This window comes from Microtus oregoni, unplaced genomic scaffold (assembly GCF_018167655.1).
Source record: "Microtus oregoni isolate MIOR12 unplaced genomic scaffold, Mior012 000183F_ref0000375, whole genome shotgun sequence".
NCBI classification, from domain to species: domain Eukaryota; kingdom Metazoa; phylum Chordata; class Mammalia; order Rodentia; family Cricetidae; genus Microtus; species Microtus oregoni.
In genome coordinates, this window is record NW_024544841.1 from 33,047 (window position 1) to 58,022 (window position 24,976).

General features: G+C 51.8%; 1 protein-coding gene across 1 annotated transcript in view; it reads left to right on the forward strand.

Moving 5' to 3' along the window:
* Nucleotides 1–24,976, forward strand: part of Bcr (BCR activator of RhoGEF and GTPase) — a 53,138-nt gene that overhangs the window by 17,146 nt on the left and 11,016 nt on the right. Inside the window, exons 9-17 of the mRNA XM_041647523.1 lie at nt 74–214; nt 7,396–7,517; nt 8,270–8,438; nt 10,396–10,515; nt 11,335–11,410; nt 12,748–12,852; nt 13,411–13,485; nt 17,240–17,337; nt 19,547–19,678. Of these exons, the coding sequence (XP_041503457.1) occupies nt 74–214; nt 7,396–7,517; nt 8,270–8,438; nt 10,396–10,515; nt 11,335–11,410; nt 12,748–12,852; nt 13,411–13,485; nt 17,240–17,337; nt 19,547–19,678 (1,038 nt within the window). The remainder of the gene's footprint in view (nt 1–73; nt 215–7,395; nt 7,518–8,269; nt 8,439–10,395; nt 10,516–11,334; nt 11,411–12,747; nt 12,853–13,410; nt 13,486–17,239; nt 17,338–19,546; nt 19,679–24,976) is intronic.

Genomic DNA, 24,976 nt, shown 5'->3' on the forward strand with positions numbered 1-24,976 from the left:
TGCGTGTATGGTTTCACACAACGTTCTGTGCCGATGCTATTCTGACTAACTCTGGTCTTCCCGCCTGGGCCAGGACTTGCTAAAGCACACTCCGTCCAGCCATCCTGACCATTCCCTGCTACAGGACGCCCTCCGCATCTCACAGAACTTCCTGTCCAGCATCAATGAGGAGATCACACCCCGACGGCAGTCCATGACCGTGAAGAAAGGAGAGGTGAGCATAGCTGAGCGCGGCACCCTTGATCTCAGGCACAGACCCTGAGCGCGGCACCCTCAATCTCAGGCACAGAGAGTCACTTGCTGGTCCTTAGCAGATGGCTCAGCACAGCACAGGATACATATGGCCCTTGGGGAATCCATGACTTCGGGTACAGCAGGACATCAGGGTAAAGTCAAAAGGGTGATCCTGTGCCACATCAGCCATTGTCACCATCCCTCATTCAGCCTTCTTTCTGTTTTCTATTTCTGTTGAGTGAGGCCTGAAACATATCTCATCGTTTTCCTCATACTCCACCAGCCCAGGTCCCCACCCAAAGCAACAATGAGCAGGAAGACAGCATCTTGTTTGCCTGGACCTGTCTCTTGATGGTCTTTTCTCAAAAACCTGCCAACACTAGATGTACAGGTTTAAATGTAGGACAGGGACGGATCCACGATTTTGGGGGACATGAGTCTGGCTAAGGAAGTTGATATCTGCAGCACAGAGCTCCCCTTCTCCCTGTGCTGGCCACGGATGGAGATTCTGTTTCTGTGAGTCATCAGTAAGCAGCCTGTGCTCCTGACCGCCTCTGACTGGTGAGGACAGCGGAGGGCCAAGGCCAGGAGCTGGAATCTAATATCCTGTGTCAGAAGGGGTGTTAGAGTTGGGGGAGCTGCCCTCTCGTCTCTGGAGTCTTGTACCCAGACAGGAGCTGTCAGACCCACGCAGGTTATGGTAAGGTCATGCCACTGACCGCAGCTGCCTCTGAGAACCACTTCTTCCTCCTCTGGCTCATGTGCCAGGTGCCTGGGGACATTTCTTTCCTTCTTCAATACAGTTGACAGGCAGGCTGCTCTTGGCTCTCATCCTCCATGTCTCTTTCTGGGAAGAGCTGTCCTACATGTTGAGTTGAAAGTACTTAGCCACGGTCTAATTGGGCTTAATTGCGAATGAGGCGCCTGGTCATATCTCTCTTGGTGGGCCTGACCCAGGAGGAGCTGGGGAAGAGAAGGAGGTGTCCTTTGGGCTTTGGAATAAAGCCAACTTGGGCTCCATCCCAGTATCCTGAGGGCTGCTCCTAAGCATCCCAGTACCCATAGCTTCTCCGTTCTAGGCCCGTTCTTTGTCTCTACAGTAGGGTAGGGGCATAACTCACCTCCCTGGGCCCCTGGGCCTCAGAGGGATGCAATTTATGGGAAAAGCAGTAAATGACAGCACCCTGGCCCTGTGTGTCCACTCTTCTGTTGTCGTTAACTCCGTTGAAGGCAAGAGAGGTGGACCCTAGCTTTACTAGCTGGTAACCCCTGGGGAAAGATACTGAGTGGAGTAGTTTTCCAGCTAGGCAGGTGTTCAGTATCTGGCACCTAGGGAAACTAGGAAGCAGGTCTCCTCTACAGTGACACTGGGCCTTGCTATGGTTCTCACGTGAGGCCATTGGATAAGAGCGGAGCCTGTGCTCCCCTCAGCAGCCCACTGTATTCGACTTGGTGTTGGATCTGTGCCCGCCAAGATCGCATGTATTGATTGGATACCTGCTGAGATCACCCATCCCACATGGTGTTTCTCTCCTCTCTTATGCCAACTGTTCCTTTATGACCCGAGAAGCAAACTTTGAACCCCTTTTCCCTTGGCCCTGAATATGGGACCAATTCTACCCCCTCTTCCCAGCCCACTGCTTAGGATCCCTTAACAGAAATAGTCCATGTGTTCAGGTCAGCTGCCTTAGGGACTGAGGACTGAGGTGTCACCCGGAAGCTAGCAGCTAAGTCCCTACTCCCGCATCTGTCTCAGGTCTGTAGTGTTTAGGGCAGAGTGCTTTAAGGAGGCCGGAGGCTCCCTGTGGGGGAATCTGCTGATGCTGCCTCTGCTGCTTGTAGGGTCTGCAGGTTTGCAGTCCTGACTTACCTGCTTCATCCAGCACTATCCATTAGTGCCTCGGGGCTTACTAAGCCAGGATGCCTGTTCTTGTGCCCCCTGGTCCCCAGACGTGTGGGGTCCTCATTGTCCTCCCCAGGGTCCTTCCACCCACACAGTGCTTGATGCTTCCGGAAAGGTACTAGAAGGGCAATCTTCAACCAACCCCACGCTGGTCCTCGCCCACTGCTTGCCTCTGAAGCTGACTTGGGCCCCCTCCCCCTTGAGCATCTGTGCTCTCTAAGGACAGTGACCCCTCCGCTGGGCCACGGTGGAACTGAAAGTTTTGTCATCTCACATACTGATACTATGAAACTGAGTGGTGACATGGAGATGCCTTCTGTGCCAAAGATGCTGATGGGCACCCTTGGTGTTGCTAGCCAGTAAAGAACCCATAAGCATCCCAGCAGGATGAGTCGGGGCACTGTGGAAAGTCGCACATGTGAGCCGTGGGCAGCACCTGATGTCTAGCGTGTCTGCTCTGATCTCTTCATGCTTTTCAGCCAAGTCTCCTGGCTCCAGAGCTGGCCCTTTTTTGGAAGTGTCTGGGCAGCGTTAGAGGTGGTTTCCAAACTGAGCAGCGGCCAGCGGCTGCCCTGGCCGACCAGAATTCTTACCAGAGCACACCAGGAACTAGCAGGAGTGGGAGCTGCCCAGCATGAGGAGTGAGGGCTTGGGATCTCAGCTTTTTGGATCAGAAGGTCCTGCAAACGCATTTTCCTTCCAGGCCCTCGGCCTGTGAGCTGGTGGGTGGGTGTGCACTTGTTTAGCTGAATTAGCTTCACAGTTAGATAACTAAGTCCCTGCTGCTGGATCATTTCCTCCGAGCAGTGGTGGCCTGTCTGCTCTGAGCTCTGCACTGTGTGCTGCTCAGGCTTGCAAGAGTAGCTGATGATTCCAGTTCTCTGCTGGGGCTTCTAGAGGCCGTGGAGGAGGCAGGCAGTGGCTTCTGAAGGCACTATAAGAAGGGACAGAGCTAGTGAAGGCTACGAGGCAGCGGGGCTCAGGGCATACTAGGCTTTCCTGCCAACGATTAAAAGGAGTTGGGGGCGAAGGGTATACCTCACCTGTAGAGTACTTGCCTATCATGCTTGGAACCCGCGGCTCCATTGCATGTGTGCATGCGTGTGTGCATGCATGTGTGTGCGTGTGCGTGTGTGTGTGTGTGTATGCTCACATGTGCGCACACACGTGGATAATTGATGAATTATCCACTGGAAACATCAAACCCATTTGCAAGAGGCATTTCGAGGGTGGGGAGCATCAGCACTGAGCACCTGCTAAGTAGTGCTTGCTTGCTGCCATGACGAGGATGGACATGGACCGCAGAGCCCACAGCCCGAGCAGCAGGCTCAGAGCTTAGAGTGTAGTGCGCTATAGAATATATATGCAGGGGCCTGGATTCAGTCCTGAGTACCCACAAGAGCCCTGTGGCCCCTGAGAGGCCCTGTGGGTATGTTGATTCATTTAATCCTCAAGAAAAAAAAAAGGCCACTAAACAGGCTTTTTTTTTTTTTTTTTTTTTGTCGTCCCCGTCTGTAACACTGGCGTGGAACCCAGGGCCTTGTACAAGCTAGGCAAACATTTTGTCCCTGAGCTGTGGTTCAGCCCCAACCCTACCCTACATCTGAGTTTTAAAGATACCGAGATAGAAAGAAAGTAAACAAGCTAGGGTGTAAACATTAAAACCATAACAACGTGCTTCTAAATTTGGTCTTCCCAAAGGAGGCCCCGGACGGGCTGGTTCCCAAGCCATGCCAGGAGACAGGCAGTGAAAGTGAAGGGGATCCTGGTCTGTTTGTGTCGGTTTCTCAAGAAGGCAGTGGTGTCCTTTCCAGCTGATATTTCCTACCTGCATGTAGAGGAACACCCAGAGAGTGCCTCCCCCCAAAACCATACACAGGTCTTCCTCCACTGCTTTGCCCTACAACCTGGGGGCGCAGAAACCTGCATAGGGGCTCCTGCCAGCACACAGGACGTGTACACCAACAGCCACACACGGGAACATGCATCTCTCCCCCTCTCCTCTTGGACACAACTCTTGCCATTTCCACAAACAGCCTTCTCTGAGCTACAGACTCCTTGGACCTGGGTCCAGCAAGGTCCTGGGCTGTCTGTCCTTCAGCTCTGTCTTGGGGCGGGGGTGGGGTGGGGCATGCACTGGGTGAGGCTTTGAGTGGATACTTCTTCCCGGGCGCCTGGCCTCATTTAATGTTTTGCACACTGTTGCTGCTAGCGAAGGTGGCTCAGCCTTGACCTTGTCTGTGTGCCCTGGAGAATGGGAGCAGGCGGGATGGGGAGCCAGGGCTGGGTCTCCTGTGCTCCCGGGCCTGTAACCAGACTGATGAGTACTTCTGAGTGAGGTGTCCCCTGGGCAGCCCGAAGCCGTGAGAGTCTGAACTCACTAAGGCCATGTGAGCTGGCCTAGCCAGACCACACTGGCCGGAGTCTGCACAGGAGCCAGGATTCCAGGAAGGGAATGGGGGAGGCAGCAGGAGTTGAATTTGCAATGAAGGCTTCTTAGCTAATGGTCAGAGGGACAAGGTTACTGTTAGGGCTCCCTTCTCCACCTCACCCCAGTATTTCCTTATCATAGAGTCCTCCCTGTGTTATCTGTCTTGGACCTGTCTCTCCCCTCCCCTGCGGCTGTTACCAGGGGGAGAAGATGGAGGATGGTCTTAGTAGAGTTTCTAGCTAGGCTCCCAGCAGAGTTGAACCCAGGTCTGGCCAACGTGAGCTATGGAGGTGGCATCTGCCCAGAAGCCTAGGGATCTTAACCAGCCTGAGACTCTTGCCTCCAGGCCTGGGACAGTCCTGGACCCGCCCTCCCTCTTCCCACTGCAGTCTTCACCCACCGGGCTCTCCTCTCTGATTCTCTGATCCTAAGCCTTTTTTCCTGGATAGGCTGTTGTTATGTTTGGGGCCTCACCTGTTGTCCCAAGGCTTGGGCGCCCTCTGCCCTGGCTGTTGAATGTTCTCTTTGGCGAGGGACTGCCCATGCCCTGAGATTCAGAAGCCAGATCTCATGGTGCTTGCACAAGGACAACTCTGATGGGTGTCCCCGCCAATGACTTTTACACATCTGAAACCGCTCTCACAGAATGGGGACCAGGGGTGGTGGGGCCAGCTGGGAAGTGTTGAAGTTGTCATCTGTCCCCTCCCCTCCTCCTCCCCCCACCCGTGACAACGCTGGAGAGGGGTTAAGTAACTGTTGTGATATCAAAAGTGCTTGCCAGAACCAGGCTAAATCTGCCTCTTGGAACCTCTTAAGCCTGCATGAGATTTGGAGAGCATTAGGTGTCAGGGGACTCTTGCCTGAACACTACAGACCCACAGCTTCTAGGCTGAGCTTAGGGCGCCCTCTGCTGGTTTGAAAGAAATTCAGTTATTTGGAAAGAGAAAAGACTGCCACCTGGTGGTCTGCGATCCTGCTTCTGTGTCCTTATTGAGGAAGCATTCATTGCAGACTTGGGTGTCCCAGAACACTTCCTTATCCCCACCACAGACCTAGCAATATATATATACCTGTCTCTATAATCTACTCTGCATCTCCCACCAACATTTCCTCAGATGTATGCACCATTGGGCTAGGGAGGTGGCTCGTCTGTTAAAGGCTAGGCTCACGCCCCAAAAGACAAATGTCTGTATACTGTTTCTTGAATCTTGTAGCTACCGTCATCCAGAAAGCCTTCTGCCCTGTGGAGGTGTGTGTGAGAGTCCCGGTCTTAGCATGTTGACACCAGCCTATATAAAATAATTAGCTGTTCCACACCAGCAATCAGCTGACCGTCATGAGCTGAGTGCCTGTGATGGCGGCGTGTGACCCTCCATGCCAGGGGATGTCAGGGGACCTGTCCAGGCTGCACCCTGCAGAGCGTGCTGCACCCTGCAGAGCGTGGGAATAGAGTTTATGGAGGTGAGACTACAGGCACAGGGAAGCAGGCCCTGTACAGCCCCAGTCCACTGGATGAGAGGAGGGAGCATCCTGCTTCTTGGGGGGTTGGGGATCTACTACACCTCAGGCTGGGGAAGACAGTGGTTTTTGGTTTGGTTTGGTTTTTTGGTTTTGGGGTTTTTTTTGGGGGGGGGTTGTTTGTTTGTTTGTTTGTTTTGGTTTTGTTTTGTTTTTTTTGAGACAGGATTTCTCTGGTTCTCCTGGAACTCCCTTTATAGACCAGGCTGGCCTTGAATTCACAGAGACCCATCCACCTGCCTCTTCCTCCTGGGTGCTGGAATTAAAGGTGTGAGCCACCACTGCCCAGCAACAGTAGAATTTGTTGTATACGTCTGACCTGTAGGTCCTCCCCGGACAGGTGCCCCCCCCCCAGAAAGCCTTTCTGAAGCCGGGTGCGCCCCCCAGGCCAACGAGTAAACATTCCCTGTGCTTGCAGTGCTGCCTTGGGATGGCCTTTCCGGGGCCATTTTCTCATGTCTGAATTGGGCTTGGGGTGGCGGGACTCACAGTAACAGAACCTCATCCTATCTCTGTCCTCTGCATGACATATCATCTAACCCACATGAGGTGGCTGGCATTGTCTGAACAAGTTAATAACTTGTCTTATTGTGCCTGCTTAGCAACTTGTTGGGTTGCACAGGAGAGGTGACTGTCCTTGGCTTGTTGATGGACTGTTGAGTTACATAAGGCTTGGGACCTGCTGGGAGACTCTCTTCACAGTCCTTCCCTTGTTCTAGTCCCCGCCCACCCGTGTCACACATCCTCTTCTCTCTGTTGGCCTTGTTCTTAGTCATTAGTGTCTGGGGAAGGGTTGGAGGTAGGGTTCAGACATAGGTCCACAGCTTCCTGAAGCCTTTGGCATGAGACCCAGCCCATATTCCCAGCCCTGCTTCTTCTCGAAGAACTCCTGGGCCCATCTTCTTCCTGCTGATTGGCTGCCCAGTCAGTCGCTGGAATATGGTGCCCGTGCCTGAGAACAGTCATCCATCTGTGTGGCTGACCTCAGGCCAGCTCCTCAGAGAGGAACCAGTCACCCCAAACTGATGTCCACCTCTGCCCCATTCTCTGGTGTTCTTCTCTGGGCGAACATCTAGGCGGGACTCAGAATAATTGGCAGAACAAGAGAGATGCTGGCAGCCCCATCTCTTAGCACGCAAATAAGATGACTAGAACGTGTTGAAAATAAATGCAGCAGGAGTGTAAATCCCAAAGGAGAGCACTTTCTAGACGGTTTCCTCCTTGCTCCTGCTGAGAGAGAGGCCCTGTGCCCCATCTCCCCTCCACACCCATCGCCCTGACCTGCCCCCTGTACACACTGTGCCCACAGCACCGGCAGCTGCTGAAGGACAGCTTCATGGTGGAGCTGGTGGAGGGGGCCCGCAAGCTGCGCCACATCTTCCTGTTCACCGACCTGCTCCTTTGCACCAAGCTGAAGAAGCAAAGTGGAGGGTGAGTGACCTTGGCCCTGCCCTCACCGCAAGGCTTTGCTGGCTGGGTTTCTGACAGACATGAATAACAATGTAGCCAGACCCCCCCCCACACACTCTTTACATAGTTTCTATTTGGATGTGATGCCAGGCTCAAAGTCAGGGACATCACCAACCATCTGGAGGGGTCATAAGGCAGGGCAGTGACTTGTCTTTGCGTCCTGTAATGAAAGGCAGGAAAGTCTCATCAAAAACCATCAGAGAAGCATCGAGGGCTACAGGGCTGGGCCAGAAACCCTCCCCTGTCAGCAAATGGTCACTCGGGGGTAGCTGTCCTTCCGTCTTCCCATGCTGTAATGTTTTACACGCATCACCACCGCCACCAGCAAACTGCCCAATGTACACATACACACACGCCACCAGCACCAGAGATTTGCCCAGGTTGGAATGGAGTCAAGAGGTCCTGTTAGAACAACCTAGACACGGTGGGGTCTCCTTACATATTTCTGCTGACGTGGGAATGAACTCACTCACTCCACGCAGAAGGGGAGCCTCCGCTGCTGTTCATCAGTAAAGTGACGCTAACAGGTATACCGCGGCCTCTCAACCTCTGCGCCTCTGCACTTCAGTCCCGTCCCGTCAGTGCCTGCTGCCAACTGCAACCTCGCCTGTTTTCAGTCAGCTGAAGGGCCCAGCTGTAGACCTAGGGCTCTCTGCTTCTCAAAAGCAAAGGGAAGTGCAGTCTGTTAACGTTCTCGTCCCTCTCCACCCCAGCAAAACCCAGCAATATGACTGCAAATGGTACATTCCGCTCACGGACCTCAGCTTCCAGATGGTGGATGAACTGGAGGCTGTGCCCAACATCCCTCTGGTGCCAGACGAGGAACTGGATGCCCTGAAGATCAAAATCTCCCAGATCAAGAGCGACATCCAACGGGAGAAGGTGAGACCGATTTTGGAGAGCTCCTGCCAGGTTCCGTGGAGCCTGAGTGCACAGCAGACCCTTGTGTGCAGGCCAAGCAGGGGCTCTCTCGGTCTTGGCCAGGCATCTGTCCCTCCACAGCTGGTCCGCAGGATCTGCAGGGACCCTTGAGAGTTCTCGGGTCCTGGGCATCGGATCATAGCTGGACTCTGGTTGTTTTGAGAGCCTCCAACTAAATTTGAGTTCTCCTACCAAAGTCCCTAGCAACCGAGCCTCAATGGGAGATGAGGCATCCGGCAGGCTGTTCACGGAGTGTCTGTTATAGGATGCTTACCCCGTCTGTCAAACTGCTCAGTGTCCACTTACCTGACTAGTGACCCTTGCATAGAAGGTTCGTGTTCACTCATAGATCCCCTGTGGCTCTTCTCTGACGTGGTCCAGCTTAAGCCTGCATGGCCATCCCTGGAATGTTGAGAGCCCAGCCTTGTACCTACCTCTTACTATGATCTTCTCATCCTCTCCCCGACCCCGTCCTTGCGTTCCAGGAAGATCAGGCCTGGGGAAGCTCCTGATTCTTCTTATGGAGGTTATGAATTTAACCTCTACCACATAGAAAACAAGCCAGGAGATCAGTACTCAACGGTCCTAGGCAAGAAAGGCACCCAAGGATGGGAGGACTGTTTTCCCACCACCCCCAAGTCACACCAAGTAGAAATGAAGTCAGGCAGAGAAAGAGGGCATCCAGAGGACAACTAAGAGACAAGGTCTTGGGTTGTCCATGCTAGTATCCTGGGCCTGAGCAATCCTCTCACCCCACCTTCCATATTTAGAGCTACTGCTAGCTGATGCTCAGGCAGCATCTGTGTGGTATTGTGGCAGGGAGACATGCTTAATCATGGCGGGGGGGGGGGGGGGAGGGGATGGTGCATCCATCCCAATTGGGCTGTAGAGGACTCAGGGCAGACTAGGATGTGGCCCCTCTAGCTGCTTTGAATTACAGTCCCCCAGGTTTGTTTGTTTTGTTTTTTTTTTTTTCCTGGAGAATTCTTAGAAGGTGTAAAGGTGAGTCTAGGGTTAGTTCAGGCCAGGGGGTGGGGGCTAGCATTAGCCCCAAACAAGCTGTATCATCAGAAGACAGGCTTCTGCTCAAGGACACCCCCTAGATCCCTAGTGAAGTGGATACCACAGAACAAAGGGTCCTCTTCAGGCGGCATGCCCCTTCCTAGATCTCCACGTTGCAAGTGTTACGCATTTAGGGATATGTAGGGAAGCTCTAAAGCTTCAGATAGGGGTGAGCCAAGACCACGGTGGATGTTAAATCATTGATTTATGACCTCTGTAGCATTGTCCCCAAGCAGAGCCAGTGCTGCGTCCTCGGGGCTACTGGGCCCTGCTGCCCACTGATGGTTGTCCCTATCCCACATCATGGGATAGGGATCGGGGCACCAGCTTATGAGAGGCCACAGTCTTCTTTCCAGAGTCAAGTGGCTTCAGGAAAGTTCCACACAGCCCAGGACAAGGAGGGGTTTTCTCATCAGATCATAGTGATGTTCATTCTAATGTGCTAGGACCCTCTCCTTCCCTGACCCCCAACATCCCAGGGGCCTGATGATAAATGTGACCAAGGCAAGGAGCAGGGTAAAGGTCCCCTAGATCCCACTAACTCCTGAACATTGTCCAGGTTTTGACAAGCTGAAGGCCTAGCCCCTGCTCTTACATAAAGGACTGATTCCTTCAGGAAGGGCTCAGTGAGCACACCCCAAGTTAGTGCTGGGGCTCAACCCCAAGGAAAGGCTGTTCACATCCTCTAAAGGCCACCAGCAACAGCTGACGAAGGGCCTGGACTGTACTGAGCTGACAGATGGGATTCTGTGCTCTGTGAGCCTGGGGGTAAGGCCGGGGAGTGATGGACCACAACTGAGGGGGAGCAGATGGCATTGGTTCCAGATGAAAAAGCAAGACTATGCTCTCTCTGCAGAGAGCAAACAAGGGCAGCAAAGTCATGGAGAGGCTGAGGAAGAAGCTGTCTGAGCAAGAGTCACTGCTGCTCTTAATGTCCCCCAGCATGGCCTTCAGGGTACACAGTCGCAATGGTAAGGTGAGTGCCAGCCGCGGTCCAGCCTTCCCCAGCCGCCTGCTGTCTCCAGCTCATGGATGCCTTGTGGCAGCCATTCTATGGCTCCAGGGAGCTGGGGAGCATTCCCATTCCAAAAGAGACCAGTGCAGCGTGACACATGCAGGCACACATCCCTCCGATGGGGCTTTGGGCTAGTCTCCAGCTGAATAACAGCTCCCTCGGCTCCTGCGGCTGGGAAGTGGCAAGGGCTCCAGGGAGCGTGTAGGGGAATGTGACCTCGGGTCCTCAGGTACAGGAACTCTACCTAGGGACCTCCAGGGTCATTGACATTCTCTTCTGGTCTGATTCCTGGTGCCACCTGTAGCCTGGGTCTCTCTATTCTCTCTCTCTCTCTCTCTCTCTCTCTCTCTCTCTCTCTCTCTCTCTCTCTCTCTGTGTGTGTGTGTGTGTGTGTGTGTGTGTGTGTGTGTTCTTGTTCAAGACAGGGTTTTGTGTGATTTATTCTTTTGCACGTGACAGGGAGAGCAGCTGACCAGACTTTGTGAGCCTTGTCTTCTTATGGGCTGGTTGCATAGGTTAGATTCCCATCAGCCCTCACCCTAAAGAACTACCTCATAACCCCTCCCTCCATGTCCTTAAGCCGCACCCCCTCTGCCAGAGTCATGCCCTTAACCCCAGGCATTTCGGGTAGGCTTATGCCGGACATAGGCCTATACTGTGTCTGGGTACCATGGCCCACAGTATAGTACAGTAGAGTGTACAAAAAGTGGTCAGTTTGGCTGCGGGAGAAAAGTGTGTCTCTCCGACTCTAGGGTCTGCTCTTCTTTTCCCTCTCTGCAGAGTTACACATTCCTGATCTCCTCCGACTATGAGCGAGCCGAGTGGCGAGAGAGCATCCGGGAGCAGCAGAAGAAATGTGAGTGGGCCCTGTATCCAGAGAACTCGGCCTTCAGCCACCAGGGATGGATGGGTGGGTGGACAGACGGATGGACGGATGACTACTCAGTGGACAGTTCTCAATCTTCTAACGCTTCTCCTTTCCCCCGTTTCTCTGCTCTACTCTTCTTTTCAGGGGGGCTTTAGACTGGGAAGGGAGATGTTGCATGGAACCCGGCCTAATTCAGAACATTAGAGGAACTGCCCAGCCCTATTGTGCTCTCCCAGTGCTCGCCCAGCCAATATGCCCTTTGCTCTTCCTAGCTGTCTGTTCACACACCATCTACCCTTCTCACCTGTCCCAGCCAGGCCTTTATGGCCTAATCCTTGGGCCTGTTCACCAGTTACTGTCTGACCCCCTGGGGCTCCATTGCCCTCCCTCTCCAGGTAGTGAAGAAGGAGCCGTTGCCTGGACTTACCTCAGGAACCACACCGTAGTGGCCCCACTGTTGCTCACCTCCAAACAAGACTCTTCATCCTCCCTGTAATGACTCCTTCCTTCTCTAGGCGCTTCCCTCTGTCAGTGGGTTTTTTTCTCTCTCTGAAATTGCAAGCTACACTCCGGGTCCTGGGACAGTGTTGGGAACAGAATGGTAGACCTCACCCACAAGTCCTTGGCCTGCAGCTGCCTAACACCCCATTTTCCAAGAACTGCGTCCTCTGAGAGATCAGCAGCTCCTGCTGAAACAGGAGTTGGGGTTCAGTTTCTGCAGATACAGCTGGGGGGCTCTGCACGCCTCTGACCCCTTCTGAGTTCCTGTCTCTAAGACACATCATTTATGCTGAGCTAAGACCACTTTTTCCTTTCAGTGCCTGTATGGCCTAGGAGAGACCAAGGGTTTATGTCCCAGGGATTCTTGGCCTAACATGGGATCCAAACCATTTCCAGTATGGCAGCATCTGTCCCTGCTCCAAGTGGTGTCCAGAAATAAACCCCTTTGCTTCAGCTGACTGGGAGACATCATCCACCGTAGCAGAGTGAAGGACAAGAGCTACACGGATGTTTGTCTGGGGAGACCTACCAGGGAGATGCTTCCAGACCAATCTGTCTGTTCCAGCCTGCCTTGTGGCATTGTGCCTGGGTGGCAAGAGAGCACATGTGAACATGAGTTATCAGCAGCATTGCCGATCCTCTCAGGGGCCCATGGGCCTGGGCTCTTCAGGGCTTTGCATTGCCCTGTGCTATCCCCGCATTTCACCTGGGAGTCAGCAAGGCCCAGGGGGCCTTTCTGACCTTCCTGCCTCCATGTGTCGAGAGGGTCACTTGAGAGGGCCAGTACGGACTGACTTGTCCCCATGCCTGCTCTGCCCCTTCAGGTTTCAAAAGTTTCTCTCTGACGTCGGTGGAGCTGCAAATGCTGACCAACTCATGCGTGAAACTTCAGACTGTTCATCACATTCCACTGACCATCAACAAAGAGGGTAAGGCTGGGATCCTGGGCTCCGGGTTGATCTGGTAGGAGCAGTGTCAGCTCCTGGGCACCGGGCTGATCTCTTAGGAGCAGTTTCGGCTCCTGGGCATCGGGCTGATCTTAGGAGCAGTTTTTCCCCTTGAAGCCACTGCCGGACAGTTGTAAAAACTGACCCTGGGCTTTGTCCCTAGCCATAAGGTTTGTGACAGCTGGCCAGACTGTCAGTACAGTGGGTGTGAACCCTGAGCAGCACTGAAACCATGGCGAGTTTTGTGTTCGGTGCTGTCCGTGTGCATACGCACTCAGTTAACACACACGGGCGTGTATTCAAGCACAAGGGCTCCGCTCATACCCATGTCACCCCAACTCCCTCTCCTGTCTTTGGAACTTTGTTTTGGCCACCAGTTTGCCTGCGTTTTGAACCCAGCTAGATCCTAAGATACTAAATGCAGCATCCATAGTGGGTACCCACTGTCTGTGATACTACCTCCTCCTGCTGGACCAACCAGTCACCTTACCCTCCCGTGCTGGGAAGGCAGAAAGTTGACCTCTATGGTCTCTCATGCAGATGATGAGTCTCCTGGGCTCTACGGCTTCCTGAATGTCATCGTCCACTCAGCCACCGGGTTTAAGCAGAGTTCAAGTAAGTGGCTTAGGGAGGGAGGTGGTGGACCCTGTAAGTAAACTTTCCTAGGAACGCTGTTCGGGTCCACCAGAGGTGCGCTGTTCCGCTGTTCCGTGTGGGACCCTGCTGGATGAAGCCTGCTGGGGATGGGATTGTTTTCTCAGCTTTTCCCCTGTCTCAGAGAACGGAGAACGCATACAGATGAGCTGCCACCTGCTGGCAGGTCTTTTAATTACCGGGTCTGGAATTTGAGCCCGAAGCCTGATGGCAGCAAGATGCCGGGGAGCCTAAGGTCCAATTCAGGGAACTGTAGGCGGCGGTCCCCCAAGCCCGGCAGCAGAGCAGATTTAGCTGGTTCGAGACCACCCTTTCTCTCCCAGCGAGCTGCTCTGGCTGTCTAAGGGCGGCCACACTGCATCTTCCCATCTCCTCACCTAGGTAGGTCCTCCCAGCCCTCAGGCCCGTGGTACTGAAGGGCAATTAGAGTTTTGACCCTCTCCACACTGCTGCAGAACAGGAAGCCTCAACAAGTTCTGGAATGGGTCCGATAAAGGACTTGCATCTAGAATATACAAGGAACTCTTAAAACTGAGCACTAGGAAGATGCAGTTTCAAACATTTTGTTTTTAAACGAGCCGTGGGCTGGTGAGATGGCTCAGTGGGTGGAAGAGCCTCCCGTGCAAGTCTGGCCACCTAAGTTCAGCGCCTGGAGCCCACGATGAAAGGAGAGAACCTCCTAGAAGCTGTCCTCTGCCTTCCCCACATGCACCGTGAGCACACAAAGACATCCGCTCACACACGTCATGCATACACATACACAACACACGCATGCATACACGCTCACTTGTGTGTGCACATGCGCACAAAAACAATGCTAATTTTTTTGACATGAAAAAGATTTGAATAGAAAACACCTCACCAAAGGAATAGTACATAGCTAGTAAGTACATGGGAAAAAATGCTTGTCATGTTAGAAAAATGAGACTTAAAACCACTTTGAGATATTTGTTCATACACCCTGAGTCAGTGATCCTCAGAAAGATGCGCACTCGGGCTGGAAGTGTAGCTCAGTGGTAGATCTCCTCACTGGCATGAATGGGGCTCTGTCTATCTCAGATGTAAAATGCATTAAGTCCTAGTTCAAAAAAATCCCCATAGTTTTTTAAAATGTCAACCCTGCTTAAAAGCCTCAAGTCTCATCTTATCTGAACTCCTATAAAACAAAAACAAGTTACATGTTTCCGACATAAAATGGCACAGAATAAACATTCTCATAGCCAAAGGCCTAAATGGGAGCTATCAAGGAAAGATCGGGATAAAGCAAACTTCAGCAGGGCAAACGCTAAAGCCTGCAGTTTTGTGTCCAGCATCTTGGACTCATGATAGACCTCTCTGAACTCGAGAGGATTGGGTAGCCTCTCTGCCCAGCTCTGCCACCTGCAGCCCCTCTCTTTTGCCGTAAATTCTCCATAGCTACAGTTTTCCTTGGTGGCTATCCATGGTCCTGACATCTTCACCCTGCTGGGTCTCCAATGCAACTTAACCTTTACCTGCACAGCTTCACCCGGTGGCCTCTTGAGGCCTCCTCGAAGAGACTCCACCTCTCTTATACATTGTCTGGCCCAAGTTGCTCTCTGGAACTGCTGTGCAAGATTTCGTGACTTTCTCAATCTTATATCTTTCATGTCTATAAAATCAGTAATGCCATGGGGACAGTATTACCAGGTTGCCAGCCTGGGATGGAGTCTGGACCCCTGCACTGCATTTGTCCCAGCTTCCCTGAGCTGACCTGGGAAAACACTTCCCCAGCCAGTGACTTTGCAGGATCGGGGAACCCTTCAACTGCACCCTCGGTTCAGACTTTCTCCTTTCAAATGAATTTGTATCTTCACACTGCAGACTTTGGGGGTTGGGGTCTTGACCTCAGGGCGCCTTTCATTCTGTCCCAGTTGAAAGCACAGGTTTGTCTTTAACAATTACTGCTACATGGTCCCCTTGGGTGTTGGCTGCAGCTATCAACTTGTTTAAGTTCCCTTCCTTAACAAACTGCTCGTGTTTTACGTCTGGATAGGAACCGTGGGCAATAGCCGCGCCACAGCCTGGATGTCATCTTTCCTTGAAACTTCTTCCACGAAGCAAATTAGTCCATTATTTTTAAAATTCAGCCTCACTCAAGTTCTCAGGAGATGGGCAAAATGAGGCCTGATTATTTGCCAGAATATAACCAGAATGACCTCTGAAGCCTGCTGAGGTGGCCTCCACCATCCCAATGTCTCTCGGTCTTCTGGTCCTCCAAACTCACACCAGACTAGTTCCTTCAACTCTGCTCATGGCATTCAAGGGCATTTCTAACCCAGAGTTCCAGGCACTCCACGTTCCTCCAACAAACCAATTCCAAAGTCCTAGAACCAAAGTCCTACTTACCACAGCAACACCCTGCTTGTGGTACCAAGTCCCTGTCTCTCCCCCTCCTCTCTCTCTCTCGTTGTTGTTGTTGTGACAAATATCCCAACAGAGGCAGCTTAAGGAGAAAGGGCTAATTCTGGTTCCAGAGTATTATCCATCATGGTGGGGAAGTCATGGAGGCAGAAGGCAGCTAGTCTAGTCACATGGCACCCAGTCAGTGGGGGGAGGGGGGGATACTTAAGCTAGCTTGCTTTCTCTTCTTCGCCAGCCTGTGGAATGGAACCACCCACATTCAGGCTGGGTCTTTACATCTCAATTAACCTAGTATAGATAATCTCTCACAGCAGTCTGTTTGCAAAGATTCGCCATATGTTTGTTCCATAAGCATCTTCCCCCGCCCCTTGCCAGGCCTACCCCCAAGACTCATCCAGTAACAGACCAACGATGCCCAAGCTGCCTTTCTAGCTCTTGGCCTCTCTCTCCTGACCAACTGTGTTCATTTATATCTGATATTTTACTCTTTAAACTTCAGATTCCCAAGCCAAGGGTATCACTTGCAGCCTCTGTTCCACTGTGAGACTCCTTGCCATCAGTCCGGGGCCATTCTCCATCAGTGTCTTAATCTGTATTAATCTGGACTCTTGACACCCGACTCACTGATAGCTGTCCTGTTCCACCGTACTGTCCCCTTGCCCTGTCAGTCAGATGTCATTATTCATTGCAGCATCATCTTGGTCCATATGCATGTAGGTCTTTGACGTGGCCTTCCCAATCCCTACTGCCAGGCCTCCCTTACTCCTCATCGAGGACTCCCCTAAAATGCAGGACCCCTTCCTGTCATTTACCAGTTACACTTGGTCCAACAAGTACCCCTGCTTCTCATCTTTCTCAGCCCTGCACTGGTGTGAAACTTCCCGTGCTCTAGCTCCGTGTTTCGTGAAGTTCCCGTCAGGGTCTGCTCAGATCCTCGGAGCTCCCCCTAGGCTCCCGTTTCCACCCTTTGTTACTCCCAGGGTAGGAGACATCTGCTGTGGCCTCTCCACAATGCAACGCTCAACCCACCCTGGCTTCCAAGGCCACATCCACCTTTCCCCCTGCACACCCAGCATAGGTCCCCCATCCCAGCAGGGGCTTTAGCGGACTATTGCCGAGTGTTGTGGAAGTGGGTGTTTTGAGAAGTTCTGTGTCCCAACACCTCTGGCTGGCCCAGGGATATTACCTGAGGGGCTAGTGTTTGTGTCAGCCACCGTTTGGGTTACCTTAAGAAGGAAAGGTCATTTTCCCCCTGACGTTGTAATGATACCTGCTCTGACACAAGCTAGCAATACAGAAGACCCATCACCCTCACCCTGTCCCTTTCTCCCAGATCTATACTGCACCCTGGAGGTGGACTCCTTCGGGTATTTTGTGAACAAAGCGAAGACCCGCGTCTACAGGGACACGACTGAGCCAAACTGGAACGAGGTGAGGAGCCAGCCCCCACCAGGATGTTTTCCACGGATCTTAATCTCCGGGGGCTCCCCGAGGGCTTCCCCCATGCGGTTGCCAGCATTCCTGGAATCTCCTAGAGGTTGGGGGGGGGAGCTGTATGATACAGCCAAGAGATTTTATCTCTGTGTTCCTGAGACTCTTACCCACCCACGCCCAGGAGAGGAATAACCCATTTCTCCAGAGAAGCGTTTCGAAAGAATACTTTAAAAGGCTTTTGAATCCTGCTATAGCCTATTGTATAGTTGTTAGGTTTCTGGCTTGCCTTTTTCCTCCGAAACTGAAATGAACTCCTGGGACTATTCTGGCTTCCGGAGTTCTTAGGCCCTGCTTGCCAAGGTTGTGGGCCTGGCTCCCTGAGCCTCCCTGTTCTGTTTCCAAGGGTCCCGTGTGCTTGTCTTGAGGTACTAGCTTGGCGTAGTCTGTTGGCTGTACTCCCCAACTGTGGGCCTTTGGCGTGACATGATCGCACAGAAGCATGAAGTTGTCAGACTCTGAGTTACCCCCTCTGGTCTCCGCAGTTGCCGTGACCCTAAACAGCCTTGATTTAGTTGGCACAGGTGGAATAGCCAAGCTACAGAGCTGCCTCCCACCCCTTGCGCACCAAGGAGTAAACCATAAAATACCAGGCAGCTTGGTCTCATCTACCTTGGTCATATGGCTAACAGTGTAACCGTGCGACCAGATCCCTGGTCTTGCTTCATTGCGTCCCCTCATCGTCTGTCCATTATACATGTTGTCTAAGTAGGACAAGGACACAAGGGGCCCAGTAGTTACCTCTCAACTTCTCAGGACAAAAAGGCCAAATATAATCTATGATAGTGGCAGAATAAAACCACATGAGGCTTGCTTGGTGATACATTCTTGCAGTCCCAGTACATAGGAGGTAGAAGCAGGAAAATTGCCTGGCTTTCAAGACTAGCCTGGGCACATAGTGAATATCAGGCCAGCTCCATCTTTAAAAAAAAAAAAAAAGCCACACGAGACCCATTGTAAATGGCTTTCAGAAAATAAGGGGACTGGGGGATTGTGACACCCCACAGAGGCAACAAAGATGGATTCTAGGTAGGTTGCAAAAGGCCTAGGTAGGCATAATGGGGAGTCTAGGTCACCTGATGTGTACCTGCAGGTCATAGAGGGAATTCACATACTCCTAATACAACTTCCCAAAAATAGCTGCTATGCCCAGCTAGAGTCATGCATGCCCAGCTAGAGCCATGCATGCATAAGCATGGATGGAAAATGCAGAATTCCCTAGAGACTCTGAAGGTTGATAGAGGAGCAAGTTAACTCCACATTAAGTGGCAAAGCTCAGAGGACCATTGCAAAGCCCTCTGGCCCTTCCATGGATTATGGTTTTTTAAAGAGAATGTACGGAAGCCAGAACTTGCACTTGCTGAACACTGAATTGTACCCCTAGCTTCGGTTTTATTCTTCCGTCTTAGTGTGACAGCAGAATTAAGAGGAAGGGCGGAAATTCCCATGGACTGCCCGCTATTTCAGTCTTATACAATGTGATCTACCTGCATAGCACACCCACCATGGCCCAAAGGCTACAGTTAGCGGTAGATGTACCTGCTGTGGGTTTTCACAGATCAATGATGATATGTAGTGCCACTCTAGCACTACCCAGAACAGCTTCACGGCCCTGAAAATGAACTCACTTCACAGGCCGTTACCACCCAACGTTATCAAACCCTGTCTCGATTCTGATGCCGCTGGTATTAAGACCACTCTTTGGAGACAGATGCCATTGTGCCGAGTTTGAGTTAGGTTTTAAAAGGCTTCTAGAAACTGGGTGGTGGTGGCGTATGCCTTTAATCCCAGCATTTGGAAGGCAGAAGCAGGCATATCTCTATAAGTTTGAGGCTAGCCTGGTCGACAAGAGCTAGTTCCAGGACAGGCACCAAAGGTACAGAGAAACTCTGTCTTGAAAAAACAAACAAACAAAGGCTTCCAGAAACTTCCAATCACAGACCCACAGTGTAGTGACAGCATTGTCTACAGGAATGCTCACAAGGATCCCAGGACCAAGGGAGGAGAGTTATGTAAGGTCTGGGTCCTTCTGGGGCAGCAGGGGTACCATTGTTGTTAAACCGTGGTTCAGACATGATGTTGAACCTGCCACATTCTTGGTTGGACCTGCTTGTTTGTGGATAACTTTCTTTCTTTTGGGGAACCACAGGAGTTCGAGATAGAGCTGGAAGGCTCCCAGACCCTGCGGATACTGTGCTATGAAAAGTGTTACAACAAGATGAAGATCACCAAGGAGGATGGCGAGAGCACAGACAAGCTCATGGGGAAAGGTCAGCTCCAGGTGAGCCCACACCCCTAGATGGGATGCTTTATGGCCTTTTCCATGTGAGGCTGCTAAAACGGCCTAACTCCTGGGATGGAGGATAGCGAGCCCAGTCATGGGTCCTTCCTTCTTTTCTCTCTGTCTGTTATATCACACTGTCTTGTTCCCCAAAGATTTTCTGTCAGACTTGTTCTTGCAGCTGAAGCCGTAACTTCTCTGATGGTTTTAGCAGCCCGTGCTTTCTCATGGTGCTTACAGCAGATCTTTTCTTAGAAGGGAGTGAACCCAGGACCTTGTGTATGCTAAGCAAGTGTAGAACCACTGTTCTCCAACCCTGTTCCTTCCTTGTGTTAGTCAGAGGCAGAGCCCTACTGACTTGCGTAGGCAGGCCTGAACTCACCTACAGGCCGACTGTCTCAGACTTTTCAGTGGATGGGATCTGGTGTGCACTACACCCAGCTGCAGCAAATCTTGAAGAATGCTCATTCGACGTTCAAGGAGACACCTTCCCAACTATTTCCGGCCCTCTGATGAGCAGTACTGTCTGGAACTTGTTGGGGCTCCAGTTCCCTTCTCCCTCTTGGTATCTGCCCACAACCCAGGCTTTCTTCGTGCATATCCCAGACCCTGGTACCCTCTTGAAGCTCCTATTACCCAGCCTCACTCAGGGGTGATCCCAAGGATCCTTCATGGTTTCATCAAGTACAGTAAAGAGAAATTCAGGCCCCACTGGTCGTCTTGAACCTCTGGAATCTTGGGAATGGCTGGATTTGAACCAGGACCTCTGAGTACCACCACTGGAAAACTAGGGATCTCAGTAGGAAGAGAGCAGAGCTGCTGTATCAAACCAAGCTTCTTTGGCACCCCCTTGCTGTGATGCTGTCATATAAACAAAATGTTTCTTGATGCATTTGCTTTTGGGGGGGGAGGGCAGTCTTGAGTGCCCTGCAACCAGCCTAGTGAAGAGAAGAGAAATTTCCAGAGCTGAGAGCAGTGAAGGCGGCAGAGGCAGCTATGTTCAGGATGTTTCCAAGAGGGAAGAGATACCTTTATATAGAACAGGGCTCAGCTCCAGATACAGCGCAGACAAGTGGGCATTCACAGCCAAGGAACAGAGTGAGGGTCAGTGGATAGATGATTACTAACGGGAAATGCCGTGTGTACGGAGGATCCTGGCTAGACCAGCCTACTAGGGTTTTTTCTGAAGGAAGGGCAGGTCAGCAGACATCACCTGGAGGAAGATAGGAGATAACCCAACCAGATATCCAAGGTGGTGGTGCACATCTGTAATCCCAGCACTTTGGAGATGGAGGCAGGAAATCCATGATTCCAGGACCAGTCACAGCCATGTGGTGAATTGTTAGAGGCCAGTCTGGGCTTTATGAGACACAACAAACAAACAAAAAAAGCTAGTATGAGGGCAAAATAGTTGATATGGAGGCTTGAGTGTTATTGCCAGCATCCTTGTGTAAAAAAAAAGGGGACAAGGATAAAAGCCCAGTGTGATGACTCGCTTCTAATCCCAGCACTGGGAAATGGAGACAGACAGATTCCCTGGACCTCGCTGGCCGGCCTGTCCTTATCTCAATAAAAACAAGGTGGGTAGCACCTGAGGAACGACACCAGAGGTTGGCCTCTGGCCTCCACAAACTTATACGTACACACACAAAATAAAGCACCCCTAAGTGTGTGTGTGTGTGTGTGTGTGTGTGTGTGATCTCAGCATAGAGATTTCTAATAATACTGACTTAACAGGATCCTCACTCAAACTGGGTTTCTGAACATGCCCAGGGATAAAGCCATGGTGAACAAAGAGCTGGGAGCCAGGTTAGTATGGTAAAGAAGCTAATCTCATCTCTGTCAGCTCCCTGGCCTGCCGTGCTCTGTGGGACCCGAGTGAGTCATAACCCCGTCACCCTTCCAGCTGTTGTTTCCTTACGTCTAGGCCAGAGTGGGAGACATGATACATCGGGGCTCGGTGACGTATCCCTCGGACCTGGTCAGCGTTTGGTTCTGTTATTATTATTTGTTACCGTCATGGTTAGCCAAGAGGAATTGGAGACAGTTGGATGCGCCAGCCCCCCCTGGTCACTGCCGTGGCCTGAGATGAATAGCTTCTGGAACCTCATTAAACAGGAAGGAACCCAAATGCTTGTACGGGTCTAGATGACTCATACCCGCCTACACAGTGGCTGCCCTGTCTCCTGGCAACGAGGGCTTATTCGTGTGATCTCAGGAGGAAGGAAACAGGAGGAGGAGCTGTGACATGGTGATGCTCCAGTCTGGCTCCATCCTTCTGCCTGCTGGCTTTTTCTCACCTGCAGATGCTGTTGTCTGGGTTAGGTGTACCTAGGAGAGCCATCTGTGACTTGTTAAGGCTAGCCTCCCTTAGCCCAGGCTTCCCCACTGGCATCAGTGCCTTCCATGTGTGCCGTGTGGGTTGGATGCCAAGCTGTCCATTTCCTGCTGCTGGGGGTTGATAGGGATGGCAACCTTGGCTCAGACACTGAGTAGAGAGACCTGAGATAATATGACCTTGCACTGAGATGATGTCACAGTCTTGGATATCCAAGGGAGGACAGGAAGAGAAGTCCAGTCCCAGGGAGGAGAGCAGGGCCCAAGGCAAAGGTCAGAATGGAACCTGGGACTCTCATGGTATGGTCTATGCACATCCCAGGACAGGAGGTGTCATATTCTTCTGAGGTTAAGAGCCTGCCTCAGCATGCTTTTTGCTCCATAAATGTTGTTATCGAACACTTACTTCAAGAACCATAACCTGGTCGGGCAGTGATGGCACATGCCTTTAATCCCAGCACTTAGGAGGCAGAGGCAGGCAAACCTCTGTGAGTTCGAGGCCAGCCTGGTCTACAAGAGCTAGTTCCAGGACAGGCTCCAAAGCTACAGCAAAACCCTGTCTCGAAATCTTTGGTTTCTGCTCTTCCTGAAGATAGAGTTCCACAAGAGAAAGAGTAGAGGGTTCCCTCTTTCTGAATTAGATACATTAGAGCCACAGGTCAGAAAGAGGGAGGGGTGTGGTGGCACTGGTCTGGGACGCAGTCACCAGGATGGTGCCAGCTCTTCAAAGAGTCACCCAGCAAGGAAAATGTGAGACCTCACGTACAGTATGTACACAGGACCTTGGCTAGAGTCCATTTCAAGATGGTCCCAAGCTTCTGTGGATTATCCAAGCAAACGAGGCCATCATACACAAGAGCCTGTTGTTTTGCCCTCATGATGGTCCCAAGCTTCTGTGGATTATCCAAGCAAACGAGGCCATCATACACAAGAGCCTGTTGTTTTGCCCTCATGAGGCAGGACCTATATGCCAGGCTCCAAAAATGCCATAACATGAAGCCATTTATCCCCCGAGCTTTGTGATCCAGAGTAGAGAGACTCAAGACTACAGATGCACCACAAGCCAGGGCCAGCCTACTGACAAGGTCACACTGGCTCAGGGGGCAGTGATGGTGGGGTAAGATCAGGGCATAGGGAAACCTTCACAGGAAGGGACACTAGGTGTCCTATCTTCAGAGAGAGGCTTCCCAAGGTAATGACATCAAGTTTTACACCCCAAGGCCAGCAGTAGCCCAGGATTTGTGGAGATGCCTGTGCTGGGAGGATGCCATTCTGTAGCCTGGTAGGATGTGGTCAGGACAGGGACAGGATCCAGAGAGCACCATCCTCAGCTAGAGCCACCATTCAAAGGAAACTGTCAGACTCAGAAAAGCCTAGGACTCTTGGGGTCTTGTACCCATCAGAGATTTCTCCCTGCCTCTTCCCTTCCCTTGTTTCCACTCACAGACTTTCTAAGCTGGTGAGTTCCCATAGATGATGAATTACAAGAGTTCTTTCTTGGGGAAAAACATCGTATCGAGTCATAGGATCTTGTCTTTTCCCATGTTCCCCTCTTGTGCCATCTCTCTTAACCTTCTGAGTCCAGCTGGGGTTATGACTCAGGTTCCCACAGAGCCTTCTGGGTCATAATAGTTTTTGTCTTCAGTTTGTTCGTTCTGCACATTTTATATCAACAGAATCATGCCAGAGGTAATCTTCCGTGACCATTTTGGTTTTTCGAGACAGGGTTTCTCTGTGTAGCTTTGACTGTTCTGGAACTCGTTCTGTAGACCAGGCTGGCCTCGAACTCACAGGGATCCAGCTGCCTCTGCCTCCCCAGTGCTGGGATTAAAGCTGTGTGCCACTACCACCCAGCTGACTGTTGTTTTTAAGGGTTATCTGCTTCTTAATATTATTAATAAGTAACTAAATAAGATTACTCTGCCATGGCCTACAGTTTTGTTTTCTCTGATTATTAGGCTATTGTGGTTGGTGCCACTGTGACCCCTGGCATTGGTATGAGTCAGTATGGATGACTGCTTTCCAACCATAGGCAGAGGAGGTTCCAGGTCCCATTCAGTGCTGCCCTGGTTAAACTGAGGCACGCCCCAGCCTGTCCTGGTGTGTACTAAGCAGTTTTCTAGGCAGGCTCCTGGGTAGCCGTCCACCAAATCCACTGACCACAGCTGCCCTTCTGTGTTCCTCCCGGTCCAGTCCCAGTGAGACAGTGGTGTTACAGGTTGCCCTTCTGAGACCACTGTATGAGCACGCACGTGCTGGCTGCCCAGTGGCTGTGTGGAACTGTGGTACCTTACAGCCCCAACGGCCCTGAGGGCTTTAGCTTTGCCCTGCGCTTCTGTTTAATAGCCCGTGCCCCTCGGTCATCAGTTTTTCCAAATCCTGGTCTCTTGCTGGTTTGTTTCTCTGGAACTTTAAGTAACGGCATGGGAAAGGGTGCCAGCCTTGGCTCCCATTAGCGGGGTAGCCCATGGGAAGGTGCGCCAGCCTGGACTGCTGTTTGCCACATAGCCCAGCCCTCCTTATCCTGTTATTCTTTACATGGTTTCTGCTCTGCTAAGTACATTCTGTTCTCTGAGGCAAATCCACCTATTCGAGGCTGCTGTGGAACCGAGTGTCTAGACACCAGCATAAGCTACAGATGGGGGTCTGGTGTCGGGCTAGCCTGACACCAGCAGCTCTGGGCAGTTAGACCTCGGTGCTTAGGAGTGGGCAGGGTCTAGATCAGCAAGTCCTTGGAAGCTCGTCTACAGGGGACAGGGTCTACACTCAGGATGCTCTCTGCTCCAGTCCCATTGACAGCAGTATATGCGATTTAGAACTGTCAGCAGGCCTGGAAGCATTCTTACAGGACCCTACCAGCCTGAAGTGGACTGAGCAACAACGCACGTTACTCAGTGTCTCTAAATTTGAACACAGGAAACCACCCACTCGAAAAGGAGACTCCGGCATAAGAGGAGACTA